Source organism: Engystomops pustulosus, chromosome 3, assembly GCF_040894005.1.
Source record: "Engystomops pustulosus chromosome 3, aEngPut4.maternal, whole genome shotgun sequence".
Classification (NCBI taxonomy): Eukaryota; Metazoa; Chordata; class Amphibia; order Anura; family Leptodactylidae; genus Engystomops; species Engystomops pustulosus.
Genome location: NC_092413.1, coordinates 48,888,321 through 48,913,255, shown reverse-complemented (window position 1 = coordinate 48,913,255; position 24,935 = coordinate 48,888,321). Strand labels below are relative to the sequence as shown.

Below are 24,935 nucleotides of genomic sequence, written 5' to 3'. Positions count from 1 at the left end.
ATGGATCAGGCATTTTGGGACGCGGCGATACCTAACCGATACCCATGTTTTTTTTATTTTTACTGTTTATTTCGTTTTGTACAAGTTCTAGTTTTATATCATTTTTTATTACTTTTATTTTTTTAACTTATTTTTTTAGACCCTTTAGGGTACTTTAACCCTATATGGTCTGATCGTTCCTTCCATATACTGCAATACTACTGTATTGCAGTACATAGCATTTTTACATAGGATTCATTACAATAAATCTTCAGAAGCCATTCAGCCTGGGGTCTGACAAAGCCCCCAATCTGTCATAGCTACCGATCGCCGGCTCATTGATGGCATCACAGGAAGCACCCATCTCACTAAGATGGCGGGGCCCCTTCGGCTTCTCCTTTCAAGTGCCAGCGGTGGCAATCAAGGGTGTAACTATCGTGATAGATGCTAGGACCGACCGCGGATGTTGGCAATGGGAGTTTCCTGCGATATGCAGCATACCTAATGTCTGTTTGAAGAGGACTCACCTTGTCAGCCCTCTTCATACATCCTTAACCCCTTAAGGACGCAGGGTTTTTCGGCTCATTTCTCGCTCTCCAACTTCAAAAATCCATAACTTTTTCATTTTTACGTGTACAGACCTGTGTGAGGGCTTATTTTGTGCGTAACAAATTTTACTTTCCCGTGATGATATTTATTTTAACATGCCATGTACTGCGAAGCTGAAAAAAATTCCAAATGTGGAAAAATTGAAAAAAAACCAGCACGTGCGTCACGTGCTTGTGGGCTCAGTTTTCACTCTTCACTCCAAATAACACGCCCACTTTATTCTTTGGTTCGGTGCGATCGCGGTGATACCAAATTTATATAGGTTTTATTGTGTTTTAATACATTTTCAAAAATTAAACGAATGTGTACAAAAAAGAAAAAAATTTTTTTTGCCATCTTCTGACGCTAATAACTTTTTCATACTTTGGCGCACGGAGATGTGTGAGGGGTCATTTTTTGCGAAATGAGGAGACGTTTTCATTGCTACCATTTTGTGCGACATTTTGATCATTTTTTATGTTATGTAAAAAGGTGTAAAAGTCGCATTTTGGACATTTGGGCGCCATTTCCCGCCTCGGAGGTCACCGCCACCCGTAACCGTTTTTATATTTTGATAGATCGGGCATTTTGGGACGCAGTGATACCTAATATGTTTGTGATTTTTACTGTTTATTATGTTTTATATCCATTCTAGGGAAAGGGGGGTGATTTGAACTTTTAATATTTTATAAATATTTTTTAAACTTTTTTTTTTTTTCACTATTTTTTAGACCATCTAGGGTACATTATCCCTAGATAGTCAGATCGTTCCTACCATATACTGCAATACTTCTGTATTGCAATATATGGCATTTTTGCAGCACATTCATTACAATGAGCCACTGGCTCATTGTAACGAATCTGCAATTGCCAGATAGTCTCGGGTCAAACGAAGACCCGAGGCTACCATGGCAACCGATCGGCGCCCCCCCCCATTGACGTTCGGGGGCGTGGTGATCGTAATAGTGTTGAAAGGGTTAATAGCGGTTATTAGCGGTGGGGGTTTGCTGCAATATGCCCGTGAGCCCTCTTCATACATCCCTTATACCTCTGCGCCGTAGAGCTACGACGCAGAGCGTTAAGGGGTTAATAAAGATATCAAAGTCTTACGGCCAATAGCAACAAAACCCTTCTATGTCGCTCTTAATCTAAAAGAGACGTGGTTATCCTTGTCCCATCCCAGAATGCTTATTTGCATGTTTTCCCAGAATCCCCTAGTGGAGCGTCCATAGCTATAAGTCTCCACACGCAAGTGCAAACAGTGTACAGCAAATACTCACCTGCATTTGGATAACAGATAACATAGGATGTTGTGCATTTTCCAATGGCTTCAATAAAAGGTCTCATTTCCACAGCTCCCAGAGCACAGTTTAAGCCAATGCTTACAAATGAAAGAAAAAAAAAAAAAAAAGGAAATATACCAAAAGTAAATTTTAACGTCATCTAAACAATTATTAGTTTGAAGAGGTTCTTTAATAGAAAGCACTGAAACCATTATACATTATACATATGTCATCCTATATTAAAATATGAGATAAGAGTTATAGTGTGATATCAGTACACTTCTAGGGGTGGATAATCTGATGTGTGGGGACATGTACGGAGACAGATGTGCACGGATCAGTACAAGACACAGCTCTGATATTAGGGACATACAGAGCTTACTAACACATTATCAGTAAGTAAGGTTGAAAAGATAGCTGAACATTAATAAAGATCTACCTAATGTACGACTAATTGATCAACTCAGTTGTAATGTTCAAAATATATGTCCACTGATCACTATGCAATCAAGTATGTTAGGTTGCAACACAAATTACTGTATATAACTTTATTGTTTGTTAAAATAAATAAAAAAATACTTAAAAAAAAAAAAAGTATTATGATATTGTGATATGGTCCTTATAAAATCAATCCCTAAGGTTTTCTTTTCAGCGTCCCATATCAAACTTTTTTATTTTTCCATCAATGTGGCTGTATTAGGTTTTGGTTTTTTTGCCACAAACTGTGGAGTTTGATGCTACCATTTAGGGATACATACATCTCACTTATTAACCCTGACTAGGAGGAAAAAAAAAAAAAAAAAAGGAAAAAAATCAGTGTGTTTATAAGCTTAATTTTACACCGTTCACCTGGTGACTAAAAACAAAATGTATTATCCAGGCCCATAGAAATACAGAAATGGCACAATTACAGCGCTTTTCTTTTTCATTATAGGTTTAATTGCTATTCCTATAATAACCCCTTATATGCCGCTGCATAGAGTGTGACATCAAAAACGGCCGTCTTACCAGTTGAAGAGGGAGAACAGTAAGCCAGAGCTACTAGTATGAAAAAAAACTCATGTACCCTATGTACCATGACATCTAAGGGGTTAAACAGCCAGGATGAGTTTTTTTCATACTAGTAGCTCTGGCGTACTGTTCTCCCTCTTCAACCGGTAAGACAGGCGTTTTTGATGTTCGCACTCTATGCAGTTTTTTGACAGATGGCATACTGACCCATTGATTCATATGGGTCTGTTCACACGTCAGATATTTTCACAGATGTGCGGACATCGAGAAAATGCTGCATGCACAATATTTTTCACATGCAAACCTCAGACCTCCATAGAAATCAATGGATCAACTGTTGCTAGGAAACTAACCGGGCAGGGCAAAAAGGAGATAAAAAACCCATCCGTTTTTTTTTTTTTTTGCAGATGTGAAAAAACGGATTACATTCGGACGTGAAAAAAACTGATGCAGATACAATATGTATTGTATACAGATATCACACGTTCATGATTTTTGCAGATGCGCAGCGAACACATCTGATGAATAAGCCCCAAGAGTTCCTTAAAGGAAACCTACCATTTCAGATCGTCGGTGTAAGCTGTAAACACCGAGCACCAGCTCAGGGTGAGCTGGTGCCGGTGCTTACTTTCGTTAGTGTTATAAACCGCGGTATCGCGGTTTTAACACTTTTTAAACTTTATAGCAGAAACTGCTTCGGCGCTGCGCGCGCACGATCGTGCGCGCGCCTACATAGGAAATGCCGCAGGCGTTGCGCGCACACGGTCGCGCGCAGCGCCGAAGCGGCTTCTGCTATAAAGTTTAAAAAGTGTTAAAACCGCGATACCGCGGTTTATAACACTAACGAAACTAAGCACCGGCACCAGCTCACCCTGAGCTGGTGCTCGGTGTTTACAGCTTACACCGACGATCTGAAATGGTAGATTTCCTTTAATCTCTGCTATTTAGGCTGTCCCCAAAGAAACAACACAACATCCAGATGAACCAAAATATGTAAACCTTTAAGTTGTAGGAGCAAGAAAAACAAAATTGTTACAATTCAGGAAAGGAAAAGTAAACATACTGTATATATCCACAAATACAGGGTCTCTTACCACATTGGCTCAGTATGTGAGACACTTATCACAAATGCCTCTCCTGTTTGACCAGAAAGTGTTCGCCCGCTTTTGTCTACAATGGTCCCCGAAATCTAATTGTTGCAGTTGAAAAAAAAAAAAAAAATGTAAATTACAACACAATGACACCTATAATAAGTAAATAAGTCAGCTCAGTATAAAAGGGGTAAGCAATATGTTCAATAAAAACAATGCACTACATACTGAGCCTATCCTGAACATACTGGTGAGTAAATGGAATAAGGGGTAGTGTTGAGCCTGAAGGGCTCCTGAGGTGGGTGTTACCAGAGCCCCTCAATGCTGCACATTCACAGGCTGTTATAATGAGTAGAACATGTCTCCCTCTACTATCTCCCTCCTTATTACAACAGCTTGTGAAGATATAGCCGTAAGGGCCTCTGGGAACACCTGCTTGGGGTGTGGGGGAGGGGGGAGTGAAAGGGAAGGGGGGAGTTAGACAGTATTAAGCCAGATCACAGAAGGGCTATGGTAGTCCCTGAAGCTTATTAGCATAGTTTTAAAAGCGTCTCTGGTTTATCATGCTTGATTCTGTTAACCAAAATATTTCTCCTATGGGGAAATAGTGATGTGAATTATCTTAGACTCCTTCATCATGGTTTATCTCTAGAAGACACAGAAGCATACATGGAGTCTACATACCAGAGAGTTATGCCTGGAAATGTTGTAGAAGTCCGCCAGTAATACTTACAAATATAGGTCTGGGCTTGTAATCCTCTTCAAACAATTTCTGGATAGCAAAGAGAGCCGCCTGTAGAAACGACAAGAACAAACCACATCAATTACTGCACACTAGAGGGAAATGGAAGAAAGGTTTGCAATTTTAGCAGCAAAACTGCAATAAAGACAGCGAGAATCAAATATGACATTAATCTGGATCAAATTTTACATTTTGGGCAATTTTTCTTCTAGTGAATTAGGGAGCCTGTGCTTGCGTTTCATTGAAGTATTGCTGAAATTCACAGAATATGGGGACATTTCAGCCTAACAAATGCAACACATATTTGGCAATTTCATCTGCCCGCCAACATAATATTTTTTTTTTTTTTAAACAGTATAAAAGGTCCTATAAATTAAAAGGGATAAAAATAAATAATATCTATTCTTAGCATAGAATCACTAATTTTTGATCAGTTGTAATGCAGCACACCACACTCCCACCTAATAGTTCATAGCATTTTGGTGGAGGAGAAGTAGTTGGGCTGGAGATGGCTGTGATACAAGGTCCACCAAAGCACTTCTGCTTTATTTACTTAAATATACACTCACCGGCCACTTTATTAGGTACACCATGCTAGTAACGGGTTGGACCCACTTTTGCCTTCAGAACTGCCTCAATTCTTCGTGGCATAGATTCAACAAGGTGCTGGAAGCATTCCTCATAGATTTTGGTCCATATTGACATGATGGCATCACACAGTTGCCGCAGATTTGTCGGCTGCACATCCATGATGCGAATCTCCCGTTCCATCACATCCCAAAGATGCTCTATTGCAGTGATTTTCCACCTGTGTGCCGCGACACATGGTCGGGTGTGCCGCAGGGAAAGTTCCCCAAACTATGGTGCCCCCTGTGTTTTGCTTCCTGGCAATGTGCAGCGATGCGTAGTCTCGGCTTCTTACAATGTAGGAGACGTGTACAATAACACAAGCGCAAGCATTGAACCTCTCGCGACAAAATGACGTCACCGAGGCTGGCGCATCATCCTGAGAGTGGAGAGACTCTCGCATTTGCCCAGCGCCAAGGTAATGCCCACTAATAATGCTGACTATATGAGCTTTTGCCTGAGTATATGAACTGTTGGCAGAATACTCAGCATATGAGCTGGTACTAACAGCTCATATGCTGAGTATATGACCTGGCACTTGTACTCTGGCCTCATGGCCATAGTACTTCTCATTGTACCCCTGTATATTGCAGTATATGAGCCACATAATAATCAGCACCATATACTAAAAACAGGGAGAAACTAAGAACTGTTGAGGAAGAGCTTCGTGTGTGTCTTTCCACCATTCCTGCCAGGATATCCCTTTTGTGTTTATCAAAACAGGCCCAAGTTTCACAATGAGTGAGTAAAATAAATTTAGACTATATGTATAATATGACTGTTTTAGTGTCATTTTGTGCTATTTTGGTTGGTGGTGTGCCCCAGGATATTCTAAGTATAAAAAGTGTGTCGTGGCTCAAAAAAGGTTGAAAATCACTGCTCTATTGGATTGAGATCTGGTGACTGTGGAGGCCATTTGAGTACAGTGACCTCATTGTCATGTTCAAGAAACCAGTCTGAGATGATTCCAGCTTTATGACATAGCGCATTATCCTGCTGAAAGTAGCCATCAGATGTTGGGTACATTGTGGTCATAAAGGGATGGACATGGTCAGCAACAAAACTCAGGTAGGTTGTGGCGTTGCAACGATGCTCAATTGGTACCAAGGGGCCCAAAGAGTGCCCAGAAAATATTCCCCACACCATGACACCACCACCACCAGCCTGAACCGTTGATACAAGGCAGGATGGATCCATGCTTTCATGTTGTTGACGCCAAATTCTGACCCTACCATCCGAATGTCGCAGCAGAAATCGAGACTCATCAGACCAGGCAACGTTTTTCCAATCTTCTACGGTCCAATTTCGATGAGCTTGTGCAAATTGTAGCCTCAGATTCCTGTTCTTAGCTGAAAGGAGTGGCACCCGGTGTGGTCTTCTGCTGCTGTAGCCCATCTGCCTCAAAGTTCGACGTACTGTGCGTTCAGAGATGCTCTTCTGCCTACCTTGGTTGTAACGGGTGGCGATTTGAGTCACTGTTGCCTTTCTATCAGCTCGAACCAGTCTGCCCATTCTCCCCTGACCTCTGGCATCAACAAGGCATTTCCGCCCACAGAACTGCCGCTTACTGGATGTTTTTTCTTTTTCAGACCATTCTCTGTAAACCCTAGAGATGGTTGTGCGTGAAAATCCCAGTAGATCAGCAGTTTCTGAAATACTCAGACCAGCTCTTCTGGCACCAACAACCATGCCACGTTCAAAGGCACTCAAATCACCTTTCTTCCCCATACTGATGCTCGGTTTGAACTGCAGGAGATTGTCTTGACCATGTCTACATGCCTAAATGCACCGAGTTGCTGCCATGTGATGATTAGAAATTAAGTGTTAACGAGCAGTTGGACAGGTGTACCTAATAAAGTGGCCGGTGAGTGTATATCATATTTTTCGGACTATAAGGAGCAACAGCTGCCTTGAGCTGTTCACAGGTCTGCCACTTGCGAGTCATTCATCCTTATAATTAGATGCGCCTTAAAATTTGGTGTGCCTTATATATGAAGCTAGATGTTTTAGCCGGCATTTATTGATGGTGCACCTTATAATCCGGTGCGCCTTATAGTCCAAAAAAACATGGTAATTAATTTTTTCAGAAGGATAATTTATAGAATAAAGGTATTAGGGATTTTAGCCTCTACAAGGCACTGGTGGAGCTTTGTAGAGGTTAAATGTAGTGGTAAGGATCTATAATGTGTTTCTTCTGCATCAGTTTTAACTACTGGAGGATAAAATGCAGAAACACAGAAGTGCCACCATATTAAAAGACTGTAAAACTATTTGTCATTTATTGAATTAGCTTTTTATCTTAAGTGCATATGTATAATGCTGCATAATGAATGAGCTCCATACTACATGAGGTTTTACTATATGTCAGCTCCACAAGTTCCCTGAACATCATGGACTTTAAAACAATGTGTTGGAAGTGAACTTTGAGAGAGCAACATTACATGTCGGTGACGTAGTGGCATTATCATAAATATCATATAATATCCACGCGAGTGCTAAAGAGGTTTTCCAGAAGAAATTCTTACAAAAGGCTCAAAGTGAATTTAACAAAATTAACAGTGTTTTCCGTGCAACGAACAGAGGCAGAAGAGAATGAACACAAGGCCACTGGGATACCAGTACAGAGAGGCTGCTGCTGGGGCTGTCTAAATCCAGCACATCCCAAAATAGTGACAAATGTCACTACAAAGTAAACCTTCCACACATAACTGGAGCTGCATTACGACCCAAGTTACAGTGGAAAAGCCAAATGAACAAAATAAAAAAATAACCGGAAAAAAAAAAAAATCTTTTGAGACATACCATAAAAGAAAGGATGTGATACAAAACCAAGTTATATCAAGATAAAAATATATAGCAAGAGTGAAAAATCCAAAAAATATATATATTTTTTGTGTTTTGTCAACCATTAAGCAAAGTTTTGCTTGAAAACAAAAATTCAGACAAGAAAAAGAAAAAAAAAAGGTCAAAATGTTAGCCATTAAAAGATCACACAGAAAAAAACCCCCAGAACTTTGCGTTTGGTTGTTAGGACACAAATCACTCTGGCCCTGAAACTGTTAATAATCACTGGGGTAGCGCGTGCCAGTAATGGAATCGTGTTAGCGGTTACGCTGTGTTTTCGTGCTCACTGAGCAGATATTGCACATGAACATGTAACAACAAAAGTATTGCTGCTGTGTAATACATGGGGTAGAACACTAATTTACTGGACGTTTCACCTAGTGCTCTTGTGCCTAGATATATCAGGCCGATGCAGGATTCAGTACATGGTGGCAGCACCGTGCACATTGTACATATTGCACCATCTGCATGTTCTCAGCTGAAGGTTCATCAGGTTCAACCATCAACATGACTTGTTTGCTACATAAACATGAGCTTGTATTACAGACAGGGTATCATAAAGAGATCACTACAGCCTTAGGCTGGATTCACACGACCGGTGCCCGCCGTAATGTAGCACGGCGGGCACACGGCAGCGTGCGGGGAGAGGAGGAGGGGAAGAGCGCTGCTCACCCCCGCCCCTCTCCATAGGGATATATGGCGCACGGCGCCGTATGCCCTGAAAAAATAGGACATGTCCTATTTTTTTCACGGGGCACGGAGCAGTACGGTGCCGCACGTGTGTGGCACAGCACCGCTCCCGTAGGGCGCCGCGCGCCCATTGCCGTCTATGGGGGACGTATATCGGCCGTATATACGTCGGCCATTTATACATCCCCTTTGCGGTAGTGTGAATGCAGCCTTAGGATATAATAGACTACAGTGGAGGACGTCTTTTAAAGGGAACCTGTCACCAGGTACCTCATTTTCACTAAAGACAGGCTGCAAAAGCGCATTCCAACTGCATTACATATATGCCTTTCTACCTTTTCTAAGTATTTGCATTACAATATAATTGTGTGTTATAACTTACCTTGCACCCCAATAGAATCCTCTGTGTGGCCCCAGGGGTTGGGCTTTGGTTTGGATGCATTACAAAAAAAAAAAAAAAAAAAAAGAACATGTGACTCTTAGCTGAGAACTGAGCACTTGTTTTTTGAAATGCATCCAAACCAAAGCCCAACCCCTAGGACTAACCAGCGGAATCGGTCAGGGTGCAAGATAAGTTATAACATACAGTTATATTGTAATGCAAATTCTTAGAAAAAGCAGAAAGACATATTTGCACTACAGCTTGAATGGGCTAGTGTAACCTAAAGGATATTCTTTTATATCACGGCTATAGTGTATATCATTCCCTCTGTTTAGGTGGATAGGTTCATAGTGTAACCTTTGTTTTAGTAATAAAAAAAAATGCGAGGCCAGTCAGGTCTCCTTTTCCCGCAGCCGCCTCCGCGTTGTTTTGCCGCAGCAGGAGCTGCATGATACCAATGTCCATGTGCGGCGCAGGGTGAGGTCACTGGCTTTCTGAGAAAGAATCAGAGGGAGAGGATAGAATCTCATAGGAGGAAGGAGTGCAGCATAATTAGAAGCAGAGCACAGAGTACCCCAGAGCACCCCTGGTGAAAGTAAAAATTTTTGAGGCTATTCAAGATATGACCCAGGATCACTGTGAAAATGCTGAGCAATGACTGCCTTTGGTTCATATAGTTGCTGCAAAAGTGGTAGATTCCCTTTAAATATAGTGAGAAAAAGAAATCCGAAAAAATATATATTTAAAACTAAAACTTCTAAACTCAACATAAAATGATGCCAATTAGCCAGAAGGCCGTTACCAGAGCCCTTCCAAGCTGTAGTTTCACAGGGTGTTAGACTGTACAGAAGCACTCCCCCCCCCCCACCTTCCACTGTGTTCCAAGACTCCCATCTGAGTTTACAACAGGCACATGGAGGCGGAAAGTGCTGAGGGGGAGGGGAAGACAGTGTTACAGCCTGTGAAGCAGAAGCATGGAGGGGCTCCGACACCACCCCAAGGACATAATTGGAATCATTTTAAAAATTGAAGGAGTTCATGAATAACAAATATAAGATTACCAGTTACTAGAGTAAGCGGCCCTGATTTATTATACTTGTTTACAGTGCTGCACCAGTCCACATGTTGTAAGTGGCAAGGGAACCCCGTCTCAAACATTTAAATAGAGCTACAACTTGATAGCAGACATAAGCTATGTATATGTACTGATGTAGAGTATTTTCTAGTAGAAAAATATATATATATAAAATTATATTTTGGACAATACTTTTCCCATAGAGCTCACATAAATGTTTCACTTACTTTTGCATTAGCAGTATCAAAAATAGTTTCCACCAGTAAAATGTCCGCCCCACCATCCAAAAGACCTCTTGCCTGTTCCGCATAAGCATCCACAAGCTCATCAAATGCTGAAAAACAAAGCAACCCAAAGAGCATTAACCAAAAGAAGACGAAGTCTCTGGTCTCTAGATATTAACAAGTCCCCCTCTCCTCTTCTGACTGGTATATTTGTACTATTTTCACTATAAGTTATCAATAATCTGACACCCGATGCAAACCTATCCATGGTCAAAGAGCACAAATTAGCTTAATTTTAAACATTGATTTTAGGGAGGCCATGGATAACAAATATAAGAAGATTACCACAGTCATGGTGCCTGGATCTATAAGTAAGTGACCCTGGTTTATCATGATGGATGATTTTCTTTAATGAAAATCTGTATCAAATTGCCACAGAAAATTGACAGCCAGTACATAAAAAAGGCCATACTGCATGTCAATTTCCAAAAGATAAATCAGTACCAAGTATAAGAATTTCAAAATCTCATTTAATAAAATACTATTGTATCATGTGCAGTTTACACATCATCTACAGCTACCCCAAAACATATTAGGGGGACTACCCAGTAGTCATTACATTCATACATTCCCAGGAGGGAAAGATGTGGCAGAATTGTTAATTTATTTGGAAATAAAAGTATTTACGGTAGTATAATAATGATTATGATGATGATGATTTAGTATAATGATGAGAGGCGAGATGTCCTCTTTAAAAGAAGAAACAAAAGTACAACATTGTGATACCCATTATGTGATTTAATGTTGTACTGTGCATAAAAAGCAGTCATAACACATACACACAAACTTACTGATATTTCTGTAGTCTGGTCTCTCAACAGAAGGGGAAACAGAGAGCGTCTTATTTGTTGGCCCCATTGCTCCTGCTACATATCTCTTTATTCCTAAAATAATGAAAAGGTGCTGTGATTAGCAGGAAATCAATTGTTGTGCTGAAAATTAGGCCATGAGGTTAAAGGGAACCTGTCATCAGCAATTGGCCTAATAAACCACTACAGACGGCCCCCTACTTAAGAATACCTGACTTACTTACGACCCCTAGTTACAAATGGACCTCTGGATGTTGGTAGTTTACTGTACTTTAGTCCTAGGTTACAATAAACAGCTGTAACAGGTATCACAGGTGTCTGTAATGAAGCTTTAGTGTTAATCCTGGTTCTTATGACAATCCAACATTTTTAAAATCCAATTGTCACAGAGACCAAAAAATGTTTGACTGGGATTACAATGATAAAGTACATAGTTCTGACTTACATACAAACTCAATTTAAGAACAAACCTACAGAACCTATCTTATACGTAACCCGGGTACTGCCTGTACTAGTATATTGTCAAGCAGTATAATGCCTTCTATTCTTTGTTTCTTTTATGGCCCAGTGTGGTGGCATCATCCAGAAAATCAACTTTGAAGTGAGATGTAAATTGGTTGTATAAAGTCAGGGAGGTGGAGAGATTAACACTGAAGTCAAGGTGGGGAGCTCAGAACGCCGCCTCCTCCTCTGTGACGGATGGAGATCTGATGTCCCTAGATGCAGGACCTTTAATCGCAGTGAAGAGGGTTTTCTAAGGAAGAGATATTGACTTCAGGTGTTAGAATCTCTGCCTCCCGGACTATAAACAAACAATTTACATCTCACTTTAAAGTTGATTTTCTGGATGATGCCACTATACTGGGTCATAAAAGAAATATCATCTGGAAGGTGTTCAGCTACTTGACATCATACTAGTAGTGGTTTATTAGGTCAATTTCTGCTGACAGGTTCCCTTTACACCTATGACAATTCCAAAATCAAACTTGTCAAAATCCGGATACAGACAACCTGACAGGCTCTACATGTTGTATTTTTACCAGGTTAATAGAGCCCTTAGCCCATCAGTGGAAAAGACCCTTGGTATAGATGATAACAAATCTTGAGCCATTCCCTTTAAAAAAAAAAAAAAAAAACTCAAAGTGCTCCAGTATTTTTATTTTACCTTTAAACACCTAAATAATGTACAAGTTCATACCCGTCTCACTTGTTACATCATTTGCTGCTCTTCTTGCTACTTCTGCAGAGACTTTGTTCAAGCGGTAAGCCTGGAAATGAATAGACACATCAATGAAATCCTGAATAATCCTCAAAAAAGACTTCATTCACACAAATGTGTGGCGTTTGCCGGCCAGTGGCCCGGGCAGCGTGGAATCCACCGCCTTGTGCATGAACACACAGAAAGTGATGTGGCTGTGAGCTAGAGATATTGATTTACCCATTGTGGTAAAAGTAAAAAATAAGATAATGGCTCCTCAGCAGTTTTTTGTACAGCTCATAAAATGGCATTTATATTAGACAAATACGACCCCCCACCTCTACCCCCTCCTCCATAATTCTTAGCCTGGATAAATGTACGAGCTAGTACACATCTAGCTCATTTATCTAAGAATTTTTTTTTTTTTTGCAGGTACCAGGTGTGGAGACTACACAGAGATAAGGTGCAATGGAAGGATTTGTGAACCAGCCCTTCAAGATGTTAAACGTTTACCTCTGATAAAGTCTCTCTCATAAGATAAACTAATTGTTTCCCAGTAACAATGTACAATAAGATCTGGACAGAAAGGCGACTCCAGCTGCAGGGTGAGCACATACCACACAGATAACAGGGAATCTTACCATATGTTCAAGGCCATAGTCCGCCTGTGCAATACTCGTACTGCTGAATGTGTTGGTTTCCACGATATCTGCTCCACAAAGCAAATACTCCTATAGGAAGAAACAATCAAAATCTAACTTTTACATGACCTGCAGGCGTGATCCTGATAATAGGAGAGACTTAACTAGCCAGCTATAAAGATGGCCAAATATCACTGAGAGGTGTCGCGGTAAGTCGTTTTGAAAAATAACTCCTGGTATGGGATTAGTTCACTGTTGGTGGAGGTATTTTGGAAAAATTATTAAAATATAAGTTTTATTCTTTATTAATATCTAAAACAACAGGACTAGACGTACAGACATACAAACATTCATTCTTACTCAGTGTACTGGAAAAGTAGCGGGTAAGTTTTGTGCTTTTATATCATTCTACCCTAGTTGATGTTTTATGTTGTTTTCCAAACATCAACCTCCCACTGAGAAGCATATATTGTGGCAGTGTATGTGAATTGTCTTGCCTACACTTCACACTGCCACATTATGTTTAGTTGTGAGCTGTATTGGTGTCAGGCTGAGACTGAGCCAGAGCATTAAACCTTAGCTTTGATTCAAACACGTCAGCTTATATGTTGTAAGGCTGCCGTGTGTGGAAAGCATCCCACATTCAGTCTCTCTCTCATATAGCTGTCTCCATATGGTGAAACTAATCCAAAGTGCTATGTCTCAGGTTTAATTCGAGCACTGCAGCTTATATACTGTAAAGCTGCCGGATATCTGGAGACAGCTAATGGTTGCGATCATATGTTTCAGACCGTGTTATGGCTACCTGAGTGAAGGCTTATGCTGGGATATTTAGCTGTGGAAGTCTACGCTCTTTTCACCGCTACTGTGGGTGTCCCCGGCGAGGGCATCCAACAGCTATAGCTAAACTGATTAATGTTCCAGGCTAAGGTAATGCTTCGCTAAATTGTTCTTTAGTTAAGCCTGACTAGACACCGCTCACTATTTGCTAAGCTGCACGCGTTTCTTTTGCCTTAATTCATCAGGGGTCACTATTGCTGGCTATTGTAACTAGGGTATATGCCTTGTAGGTCTGTGCTGTGCGCACGTCGGCATGTTTCCGGCCGCTCCACGCGCTGTTACAGCCCTGTTTATATTCAAGATCCATGGCACGTCACCGCTGACGAGCCTTCCTGCTCAACCAATGCTCTGGCTCAGTCTCAGCCTGACACCAATACAGCTCACAACTAAACATAATGTGGCAGTGTGAAGTGTAGGCAAGACAATTCACATACACTGCCACAATATATGCTTCTCAGTGGGAGGTTGATGTTTGGAAAACAATATAAAACATCAACTAGGGTAGAATGATATAAAAGCACAAAACTGTGCAAACATACCCGCTACTTTTCCAGTACACTGAGTAAGAATGGATGTTTGTATGTCTGTACGTCTAGTCCTGTTATTTTAGATATTAATAAAGAATAAAAGTTATATTTTAATAATTTTTCCAAAATACCTCCACCAACAGTGAACTATAAAGATGGCCACCAGCACGTTTTACAGACGTTCTGTTTGCCACCTTGCAAGGCAGCCCACTTGATACCAAGCAGGACCTACAATAAGTCTAATAACATGGTGTGGGATTAAGGCAAACCAGTGTATATATTCCAGAAGGAACAGATTCCCAAATGTAGACAGCATTTGGCTGAGTGAGAGTCCATTGATTAGGGTCCGGAAGTAAGAGTTTTTAGGCCTTCTGGAATAGATATACTTTTTTTGGCTTAATCTCACATCATTGGGTTTCATGGAAGTCATGCTAGGTGTTGGAAAACATATTTGCATATTTTGCCATATTCTAGAATTCTGCTCGTTATTCAACGGGAGGCCTCATACTTATGTCCTGTGGATAGAAACTCGTTGCTGATCATGTCACACAGCGCCACGGCTCGTTCACAGGGTCATGTACCTGTGTGACATCACATGACCAGGGACCGGTTTCTATCCATAGGAAGTAAACCATAAAGCTTCCTGTTGAATGACAGAAAACAGAAATCTACAAAATCAAGGAATGAAAAAAATAAAGTATATTAAAAAATTGTATAACTTTTAAGTACACAAACAATAATTATTTTGTGAAAGTGCATATTCCCTTGAAACCCAGCACTATATAACTTAGAAGCTGCCATGAACAATGATGACAAATACAGATGAGCAGAAATACCTTGTGTATTTTGTAGATTATGTCCGGCTGGGTGACACTTAATAGATCATTATTGCCTTTTAACGGTTTGCTATGGTCCACAAATTCCTGCCCCCTGAAGGATTCTTCTGAGAGATTGTGCTGTTGGATCATGGTGCCCATGCCACCATCCAAGACCATGATCCGTTCCCGAAGGATGGAGTCCAGTTCTTCATGTGTGTTGGCTTGAGCGGCAGCTGAAAACAATAAGAAACAAATATAATATATAAAAGTGTACAGCACACAGAGAGAAACATTCGTGATAGGAGAACATGCATGGGAAGGTCAAGGGCCACTCATATAATAATGTACATGATAATTTGATATAATATTAAAAAAAAATATCCTCCTTACTATCAAACTTACAGAATAATGGGTTGGTAAAGCCAACAAAATAATATGCTTAGTCCCATGTAGTTCACATAAGGACAGCTCAGACACCTTCCAGCTGGCTCCAGTACAGATAGAGGCACACGTCCACTACAGCAAATGGCACAAACAATACTCATAGATAAAAAGGGCAGTAATGTATGATCTGTAACAATCAGTTCAATATAGGGAATGTGAAATCAAGGTTTTTCTCCCCTCACCCATTATGCTGTATATACAGCTGTTGGGACGTATAACACACCCTATTTATCAGGCTGTAAGGGAGGGCTATGTAGCCAGAGCAGGTGAGAGCGTGCCATGAGTGATAAAGCATATGGCACTGACATGGTACATTTACCACAGGATATTTAAAGGGATCCTGTCAGCAGATTCTTGTTGCACTCATATCACATATCAGCTGTGACAGGTGGATTTAGTTGAAAATATTAGGGAATGTAATTTTTATTTGCCACTGTTTTCCCTAGTGCACTTTTAAAATGACAGATACAATTAACAAAAAATTATAGTTGGCACGGATATCATTAAAGGACATCTCCCACCATGATCAGGAATTTTAAACCAAGCTCTGTGACATACTGGTGGGTCCACCTTCTGACAGGATCTGCTCTTATCTTCTTTTGCTCTTATTTATATATAAAAAAAAAAAGGCTTTAAACATTATGCAAATTACCCTAAGGGGCTCCAGAGATGGGGCCCCTAAGGCTCATTTGCATATGTTTTAAAGCCTTTTTTGGTAAAGGCATAAGAAAAGAAGAACAGATCTTGCCAAAGGGGGCACACACCAGTATGTTAGTGTACTTAATTTACAACCCTTGATCCTGGTGGTAGATTTCCTGTAAGTGGCACACAGACAAAGAAGTTTATTTTAAAACATTTCATGCACATTATGCTGGCAGCACAAAACTACGGTCTATCCATGAAACACACCATGTGCACTTGACAGATTTCACAAGCTGACCAGGTGCACAGGACGGGGCTCCCTGCATCACAGTTATATAAGAAACATGGAGTCGCTTCTTCACAAATCACGATCACAATCTGGCACTGCTATCCTGCCTTACACCAACACACATCAGCATTTTATACACAGGTCTTCATCTCATCCAATCAATTCCCCTCATAGCTTTTAAACAGCTCACGGATGGATAGTTCGCTGGGAAGCTAATCTTCTACTAGGTTTTGTGTTCCTAGAAATTTTAAAGGACGTCTACACACTGCAGCATGGTAAAGACACAAAGGAAACAATGAAACACTAATATAGTTTAGTGACGCAACAAGGACGGTGTATGAACATGATCTGAGTGTGAAGACAAAGTGAATACTAAAAATACTGCATTTATATGTGGCATCTGCCAGCTCCATTCTTACAAAACAACATTTCGGAGCTAAATCTGCATGTTATAGGTTATTTCCTCGCACTGACCACACCACAGCATGGGCTTTAGACTGCACTACTGCTATGCCATAGGGCTTTCACCTGTATGAAGGAAATCTGGTGTCTATTAAAGTTTTTTTTTTAATTTTCAAAGGGTTAGGTTTCTTTAAAAATAGAGAAAAAAAATCTTTTAGCAAAGCTCCCCTTATTCAGATGGACGTGCTTGTGATGTCCGTGTTTAGTCCATACTGTATCTGCATCTGTTTTTTTCACATCCGTATGTCATGCAGTTTTTTTCTCATTCACAAAAAAGACAGATGGTTTTCTAATGTATTTTCTGCACATTTGAGAAAAAAAAGTCACTGCACACAGATCCATGTGCCGTTTTTTTTTATTCTTTTTTTTGTTTCTTTGATTTTGCTGCAATTTTCTTCTCACTGTCTGTACTTCCGTCAGATTCCGTGTGAACAGACCCATAGGAATCAATAGTTCAGTATGCCATCCGCAAAAAGAAGGGATAGCATATGGACCTCAAAAAAGCCCATCTGCTGCTGACTTCACAATGACACTACACAACATACACATTCTGTATAGAATGAACGCAACATCATCATCACTAGGTCCAAGTGGGCTGGAAGCAGCAGAAATCAAGCACAGCAGCCGGAGCCTGGGCGTCTCCTGAGAGATAAGATATCATTTTCTATTTGTTTTAGCAATACAAGCTCCTGGAGAAGGAGAACACCCCTTTAAGGTTTTATTTTATGTTGAGACCAATTCAGACAGTAATGACTTGTCTCACAGCATCATATAAAGCAGAAGAGTGAAGAAATCAGGTGATAATGTTTTGAGGATGAATATAGTTGATGTGGAGCTTTGGAGAATACTAGTTCTCTTTGTCAACATGATGTTATGTTATGATTAGAGATGAGCGAACATGCTCGTCCGAGCTTGATGCTCGGTCGAGCATTAGGGTACTCGAAACTGCTCGTTACTCGGACGAATACTTCGCCCGCTCGAGAAAATGGCAGCTCCCGCCGTTTTGCTTTTTGGCGGCCAGAAACAGAGCCAATCACAAGCCAGGAGACTCTGCACTCCACCCAGCATGACGTGGTACCCTTACACGTCGATAGCAGTGGTTGGCTGGCCAGATCAGGTGACCCTGGGATAGACTAGCCGCTGGCCGCGCTGCTCGGATCATTCTGTCTCTGGATGCCGCTAGGGAGAGAGCTGCTGCTGGTCAGGGAAAGCGTTAGGGTGTTCTATTAGCTTACTGTTAGGCAGGAGTGATTCTCAAAGAACCCAACAGCCCTTCTTAGGGCTACAATAACGTTCTACTTTTTTTATTTTAATTTGCATCTTTTACCATTTTGTGAGGAATTAGCAGGGGGACTTGCTACCGTTGTGTTTAGCTCTTAGTGGCACACATATCCAAAGCAAAGACCGAAGTGGGAAAATTCAGTAGGGGTTGGATTTCTATTAGGCAATAACTCAGTGTCATCTCATCTGGCATAGTACTGTGCTTCCTTTGATACTTGGCTAGAAAATAGCCATAGGAGAATACAAACAGCTTCTTGAAGCCTACAGTAGCGTTCTATATATTTGATTTCTGGTTGATCTGCTGGTGGCTGTAGTTTCTGCAGTGCATGTACTTGCCAATTCTGAGCAATTTGTAGTGAGACTTGCGACCGCTGTGTTCTGCGCTTAGTGGCGCACATATCCATAGCAAAGGCCGAAGTGGCAAAATTCAGTAGGGGTTGGATTTCTATTAGGCAATAACTCAGTGTCATCTCATCTGGCATAGTACTGTGCTTCCTTTGATACTTGGCTAGAAAATAGCCATAGGAGAATACAAACAGCTTCTTGAAGCCTACAGTAGCGTTCTATATATTTGATTTCTGGTTGATCTGCTGGTGGCTGTAGTTTCTGCAGTGCATGTACTTGCCAATTCTGAGCAATTTGTAGTGAGACTTGCGACCGCTGTGTTCTGCGCTTAGTGGCGCACATATCCATAGCAAAGGCCGAAGTGGCAAAATTCAGTAGGGGTTGGATTTCTATTAGGCAATAACTCAGTGTCATCTCATCTGGCATAGTACTGTGCTTCCTTTGATACTTGGCTAGAAAATAGCCATAGGAGAATACAAACAGCTTCTTGAAGCCTACAGTAGCGTTCTATATATTTGATTTCTGGTTGATCTGCTGGTGGCTGTAGTTTCTGCAGTGCATGTACTTGCCAATTCTGAGCAATTTGTAGTGAGACTTGCGACCGCTGTGTTCTGCGCTTAGTGGCGCACATATCCATAGCAAAGGCCGAAGTGGCAAAATTCAGTAGGGGTTGGATTTCTATTAGGCAATAACTCAGTGTCATCTCATCTGGCATAGTACTGTGCTTCCTTTGATACTTGGCTAGAAAATAGCCATAGGAGAATACAAACAGCTTCTTGAAGCCTACAGTAGCGTTCTATATATTTGATTTCTGGTTGATCTGCTGGTGGCTGTAGTTTCTGCAGTGCATGTACTTGCCAATTCTGAGCAATTTGTAGTGAGACTTGCGACCGCTGTGTTCTGCGCTTAGTGGCGCACATATCCATAGCAAAGGCCGAAGTGGCAAAATTCAGTAGGGGTTGGATTTCTATTAGCCAATAACTCAGTGTCATCTCATCTGGCATAGTAGTGTGCTTTGATACTTGGCTAGAAAATAGCCATAGCAATAGGATAGCATTGTTTGGTTTTAAAAACTCAAAAAAAAACAAAAAACACAAAAAAAAAAAAAAACACAAAAAAAAACAAAAAAAAGTAAAAAAAAAAAAAATAAAGTTATAACTCTCATTTTAAAAATGTTTAACCCGAGGGCTAGGGGTAGAGGACGAGGGCGGGGACGTGGGCGTCCAACTACTGCAGGGGTCAGAGGCCGTGGTCCTGGGCGGGGTGAGACACCACCTGCTGATGAGGGAGCAGGGGAACGCCGCAGAGCTACACTCCCTAGGTTCATGTCTGAAGTTACTGGGACTCGTGGTAGAGCACTGTTGAGGCCAGAACAGTGCGAACAGGTGATGTCGTGGATTGCTGACAATGCTTCGAGCAATTTGTCCACCACCAGTCAGTCTTCCACGCAGTCCACCCATGTCACCGAAATCGCCACTCCTCCAGCTCCTGCACCTCAGCCTCCTCCCCCCCAGTCTGCCCCCTCCCAGGAAAATTTGGCATTTGAACCGGCATACTCTGAGGAACTGTTTTCTGGACCCTTCCCACAGTCACAAACCACTTGTCCGGTTGCTGCTGAGCAATTTTCCGATGCCCAGGTTTTCCACCAGTCACAGTCTGTGGGTGATGATGACCTTCTTGACGTAGTGGAAGTGTGTAAAGAGGTGTCCGACGATGAGGAGACACGGTTGTCAGACAGTGGGGAAGTTGTTGTCAGGGCAGGAAGTCCGAGGGGGGAGCAGACTGAGGGATCGGAGGATGATGAGGTGACAGACCCAAGCTGGGTTGAGAGGCCGGGTGAACACAGTGCTTCTGAGACGGAGGAGAGTCCTCGACCTGAACAGGTTGGAAGAGGCAGTGGTGGGGCCAGACGGAGAGGCAGGGCCAGAGCTGGTGCATCAGCGCCACTGTCAACTAGTGAAGCTCCCGTGGTGAGGGCTCTTGCGGCGAGGGCTAGATCTTCAGAAGTGTGGAGGTTCTTTAAGGAAACACCGGATGACCGACGGACTGTGGTGTGCAACATTTGCCAAACCAGGCTCAGCAGGGGTTCCACCACTACTAGCTTAACTACCACCAGTATGCGCAGGCATATGAATGCTAAGCACCCCACTCAGTGGCAACAAGCCCGTTCACCTCCGGCCGTGCACACCACTGCTCCTTCCCCTGTGTCAGCTGCTAGTCAGCCCCCTGCCCAGGACCCTGGCACAAAAACCCCATCGTCGCCTCCACGATCCTCCACAGCATCCACCAGCGTTCAGCTCTCCATACCCCAGACGCTGGAGCGGAAACGCAAATATAGTGCAACCCACCCGCACGCCCAAGCCCTTAATGTGCACATCTCCAGATTGCTTAGCCTGGAGATGCTGCCCTATAGGCTAGTAGAGACCGAGGCCTTTCGCAACCTCATGGCGGCGGCCGCCCCTCGGTATTCGGTCCCCAGCCGCCACTACTTTTCCCGATGTGCCGTCCCAGCCCTGCACCAGCACGTGTCAGACAACATCATCCGTGCCCTGACCAACGCCGTTTCTGACAAGGTCCACCTGACCACGGACACGTGGACGAGTGCTGCCGGGCAGGGCCACTATATATCGCTGACGGCACATTGGGTTAACTTGGTGGAGGCTGGGACCGAGTCTGACCCTGGGGCTGCTCATATACTGCCGACGCCGAGGATTGCGGGGCCTACCTCGGTCCAGGTGTTTCAGGCCTACTATGCCTCCTCCTCCTCCCACCCCTCCTCCACCTCCTCCTCCGAACTACCATCCGTGGGCACGGCGCCATCAGTCGGTAGCTCTAGGCACAGCAGCAGTGCCGTCGCTAAGCGACAGCAGGCGGTGCTCAAACTGCTGAGCCTAGGCGACAAAAGGCACACCGCCAAAGAGCTATTACAGGGCATCACGGCGCAGACTGATCTGTGGCTGGCACCGCTGAACCTCAAGCCGGGAATGGTTGTGTGTGACAACGGCCGTAACCTGGTGGCGGCTCTGCAACTCGGCAGACTGACACATGTGCCATGCCTGGCCCATGTGTTAAATCTGATAGTGCAGCGTTTCCTCAAGACATACCCCAATCTGTCTGATTTGCTCACGAAGGTGCGCCGCATCTGTGCGCATTTCAGGAAGTCCAGCCCAGATGCTGCCACTCTCAGGGCAGCGCAGCGCCGCCTCCAACTGCCCGCTCACCGACTGTTGTGCGACGTGCCCACGAGGTGGAATTCAACACTGACCATGTTATCCAGAGTTTACCAGCAGCGCAGAGCGATTGTAGACTGCCAGATGTCAACTTCCACCAGAACTGGTAGTCAGGTCAGTCAGCTTCCCCAAGTCTACAATGAGGAGTGGACGTGGATGTCTGATATCTGTCAGGTGCTGAGTAACTTTGAGGAGTCAACACAGATGGTCAGTGGCGATGCCGCCATCATCAGCCTCACCATCCCGCTGCTTGGCCTGTTGAAAAACTCTCTGGTCAGCATGAAGTCGGAAGCTTTGCGCTCGTCACAAGAGACGGGGGAAGAATATTCCCTTGTTGATAGCCAAAGCACCCTGAGGTCTGTTTCTCAGCGCATATCGGAGGAGGTGGAGGTGGAGGAGGATGAGGAGGAAGAGGAGGAGAATGTTGGCGAGACACAAGAGGGGACCATTGTTGAGTCCTTCACTGTTCAGCGTGTATGGGCAGAAGAAGAGGAGTTGGAGGAGGAGGAAATGGACAGTCAGGCCAGTGAGGGGAGTGAATTCTTACGCGTTGGTACTCTGGCGCATATGGCAGATTTCATGCTAGGCTGCCTATCCCGTGACCCTCGCGTTCAAAGAATTTATTCCAGCACCGATTACTGGGTGTTCACTCTCCTGGACCCACGGTACAAGCAAAATCTTCCCACTCTCATCCCTGGAGAGGAAAGGAGTGTGAGAATGCATGAATACCAGCAGGCCCTGGTGCACAAGCTGAAACAGTATTTCCCTTCTGACAGCGCTAGCGGCAGAGTGCGTAGTTCTGCGGGACAAGTAGCGAGGGAGAGTAGGCGAGCAGGCAGCTTGTCCAGCACTGGCAAGGGTACGCTTTACAAGGCTTTTGCCAGCTTTATGTCACCCCAGCAAGACACTGTCACCTGTCCCCAGTCTCGGCAGAGTAGGGCTGATCTTTACAGAAAGATGGTGAGGGAGTACGTAGCTGACCATACCATCGTCCTAAATGATCACACAGCTCCCTACAACTACTGGGTTTCAAAGCTGGACATGTGGCACGAACTGGCGCTCTACGCCTTGGAGGTTCTTGCCTGCCCTGCCGCTAGCGTCTTGTCCGAGCGGGTTTTCAGTGCAGCTGGTGGCATCATCACCGATAAGCGTACACGCCTGTCGACTGACAGCGCTGACAGGCTGACGCTTATTAAAATGAATAAAGGCTGGATTTCTCAGAATTTCCAATCTCCACCAGGTGAAGGAAGCTCAACCTGAATAATTGATCCACTCCTCCTCCTCATTTTCCTCCTTCTCCTCCTCTTTGTACAGTAAAGCAGAGGAAACTGGCTATTTTTTGACAGGGCCCACTGGCTCTTGCTATAGTACTTCATGCATTTAATTTTTCTGGAGGGCCACCTACCCGGTCCTCTGTTTGAAACAATTTTTGTGAGTGCCACATACAGGCACTCAATCTATTCCATTTTACTGCAGGGCCACCTACCTGCTCCTCTGGTTTGAAACATTTTTGGGACTGCCACATACAGGCACTCAATCTATTCCATTTTACTGCAGGGCCACCTACCTGCTCCTCTGGTTTGAACAATTTTTGGGACTGCCACATACAGGCACTCAATCTATTCCATTTTACTGCAGGGCCACCTACCTGCTCCTCTGGTTTGAACAATTTTTGGGACTGCCACATACAGGCACTCAATCTATTCCATTTTACTGCAGGGCCACCTACCTGCTCCTCTGGTTTGAAACATTTTTGGGACTGCCACATACAGGCACTCAATCTATTCCATTTTACTGCAGGGCCACCTACCTGCTCCTCTGGTTTGAACAATTTTTGGGACTGCCACATACAGGCACTCAATCTATTCCATTTTACTGCAGGGCCACCTACCTGCTCCTCTGGTTTGAACAATTTTTGGGACTGCCACATACAGGCACTCAATCTATTTCATTTTACTGCAGGGCCACCTACCTGCTCCTCTGGTTTGAAACATTTTTGGGACTGCCACATACAGGCACTCAATCTATTCCATTTTACTGCAGGGCCACCTACCTGCTCCTCTGGTTTGAACAATTTTTGGGACTGCCACATACAGGCACTCAATCTATTCCATTTTACTGCAGGGCCACCTACCTGCTCCTCTGGTTTGAACAATTTTTGGGACTGCCACATACAGGCACTCAATCTATTCCATTTTACTGCAGGGCCACCTACCTGCTCCTCTGGTTTGAAACATTTTTGGGACTGCCACATACAGGCACTCAATCTATTCCATTTTACTGCAGGGCCACCTACCTGCTCCTCTGGTTTGAACAATTTTTGGGACTGCCACATACAGGCACTCAATCTATTCCATTTTACTGCAGGGCCACCTACCTGCTCCTCTGGTTTGAACAATTTTTGGGACTGCCACATACAGGCACTCAATCTATTCCATTTTACTGGAGGGCCACCTACCTGCTCCTCTGGTTTGAAACATTTTTGGGACTGCCACATACAGGCACTCAATCTATCCCATTTTACTGGAGGGCCACCTACCTGCTCCTCTGGTTTGAAAAATGTTTGGGACTGCCACATACAGGCACTATCCAAATTAAATTGTCTCCATAGCAGCCTCCACACGTTGTCTCCATTGCTACCTCCAAAAGTCGTCCATATAGCTGCCTCCATACATCGTCCCTTTATCAAACGAGGTGTGTCAGGCAGAAATTTGGGTTGTTTTCATGGATTCCACATCAAAGTTGTTAACTTTGTCGCCACCCTGCTGTGTTATCCACAAAATATACTGGCAAACTTTTACCATTTAGGGATA

At 43.2% G+C, this 24,935-nt stretch overlaps 1 protein-coding gene across 3 annotated transcripts in view; it reads right to left on the bottom strand.

Moving 5' to 3' along the window:
- Positions 1 to 24,935, bottom strand: part of MTR (5-methyltetrahydrofolate-homocysteine methyltransferase) — a 52,191-nt gene that overhangs the window by 23,860 nt on the left and 3,396 nt on the right. For all 3 annotated transcript variants that reach the window (XM_072140738.1, XM_072140735.1, XM_072140737.1), the window contains exons 2-9: positions 15,448 to 15,662; positions 13,245 to 13,334; positions 12,604 to 12,673; positions 11,388 to 11,480; positions 10,540 to 10,646; positions 4,686 to 4,745; positions 3,956 to 4,050; positions 1,848 to 1,948 (exon numbers count right to left, since the gene is read on the bottom strand). In XM_072140738.1, coding sequence (XP_071996839.1) covers positions 1,848 to 1,948; positions 3,956 to 4,050; positions 4,686 to 4,745; positions 10,540 to 10,646; positions 11,388 to 11,480; positions 12,604 to 12,673; positions 13,245 to 13,334; positions 15,448 to 15,662 — 831 coding nt within the window. The remainder of the gene's footprint in view (positions 1 to 1,847; positions 1,949 to 3,955; positions 4,051 to 4,685; positions 4,746 to 10,539; positions 10,647 to 11,387; positions 11,481 to 12,603; positions 12,674 to 13,244; positions 13,335 to 15,447; positions 15,663 to 24,935) is intronic.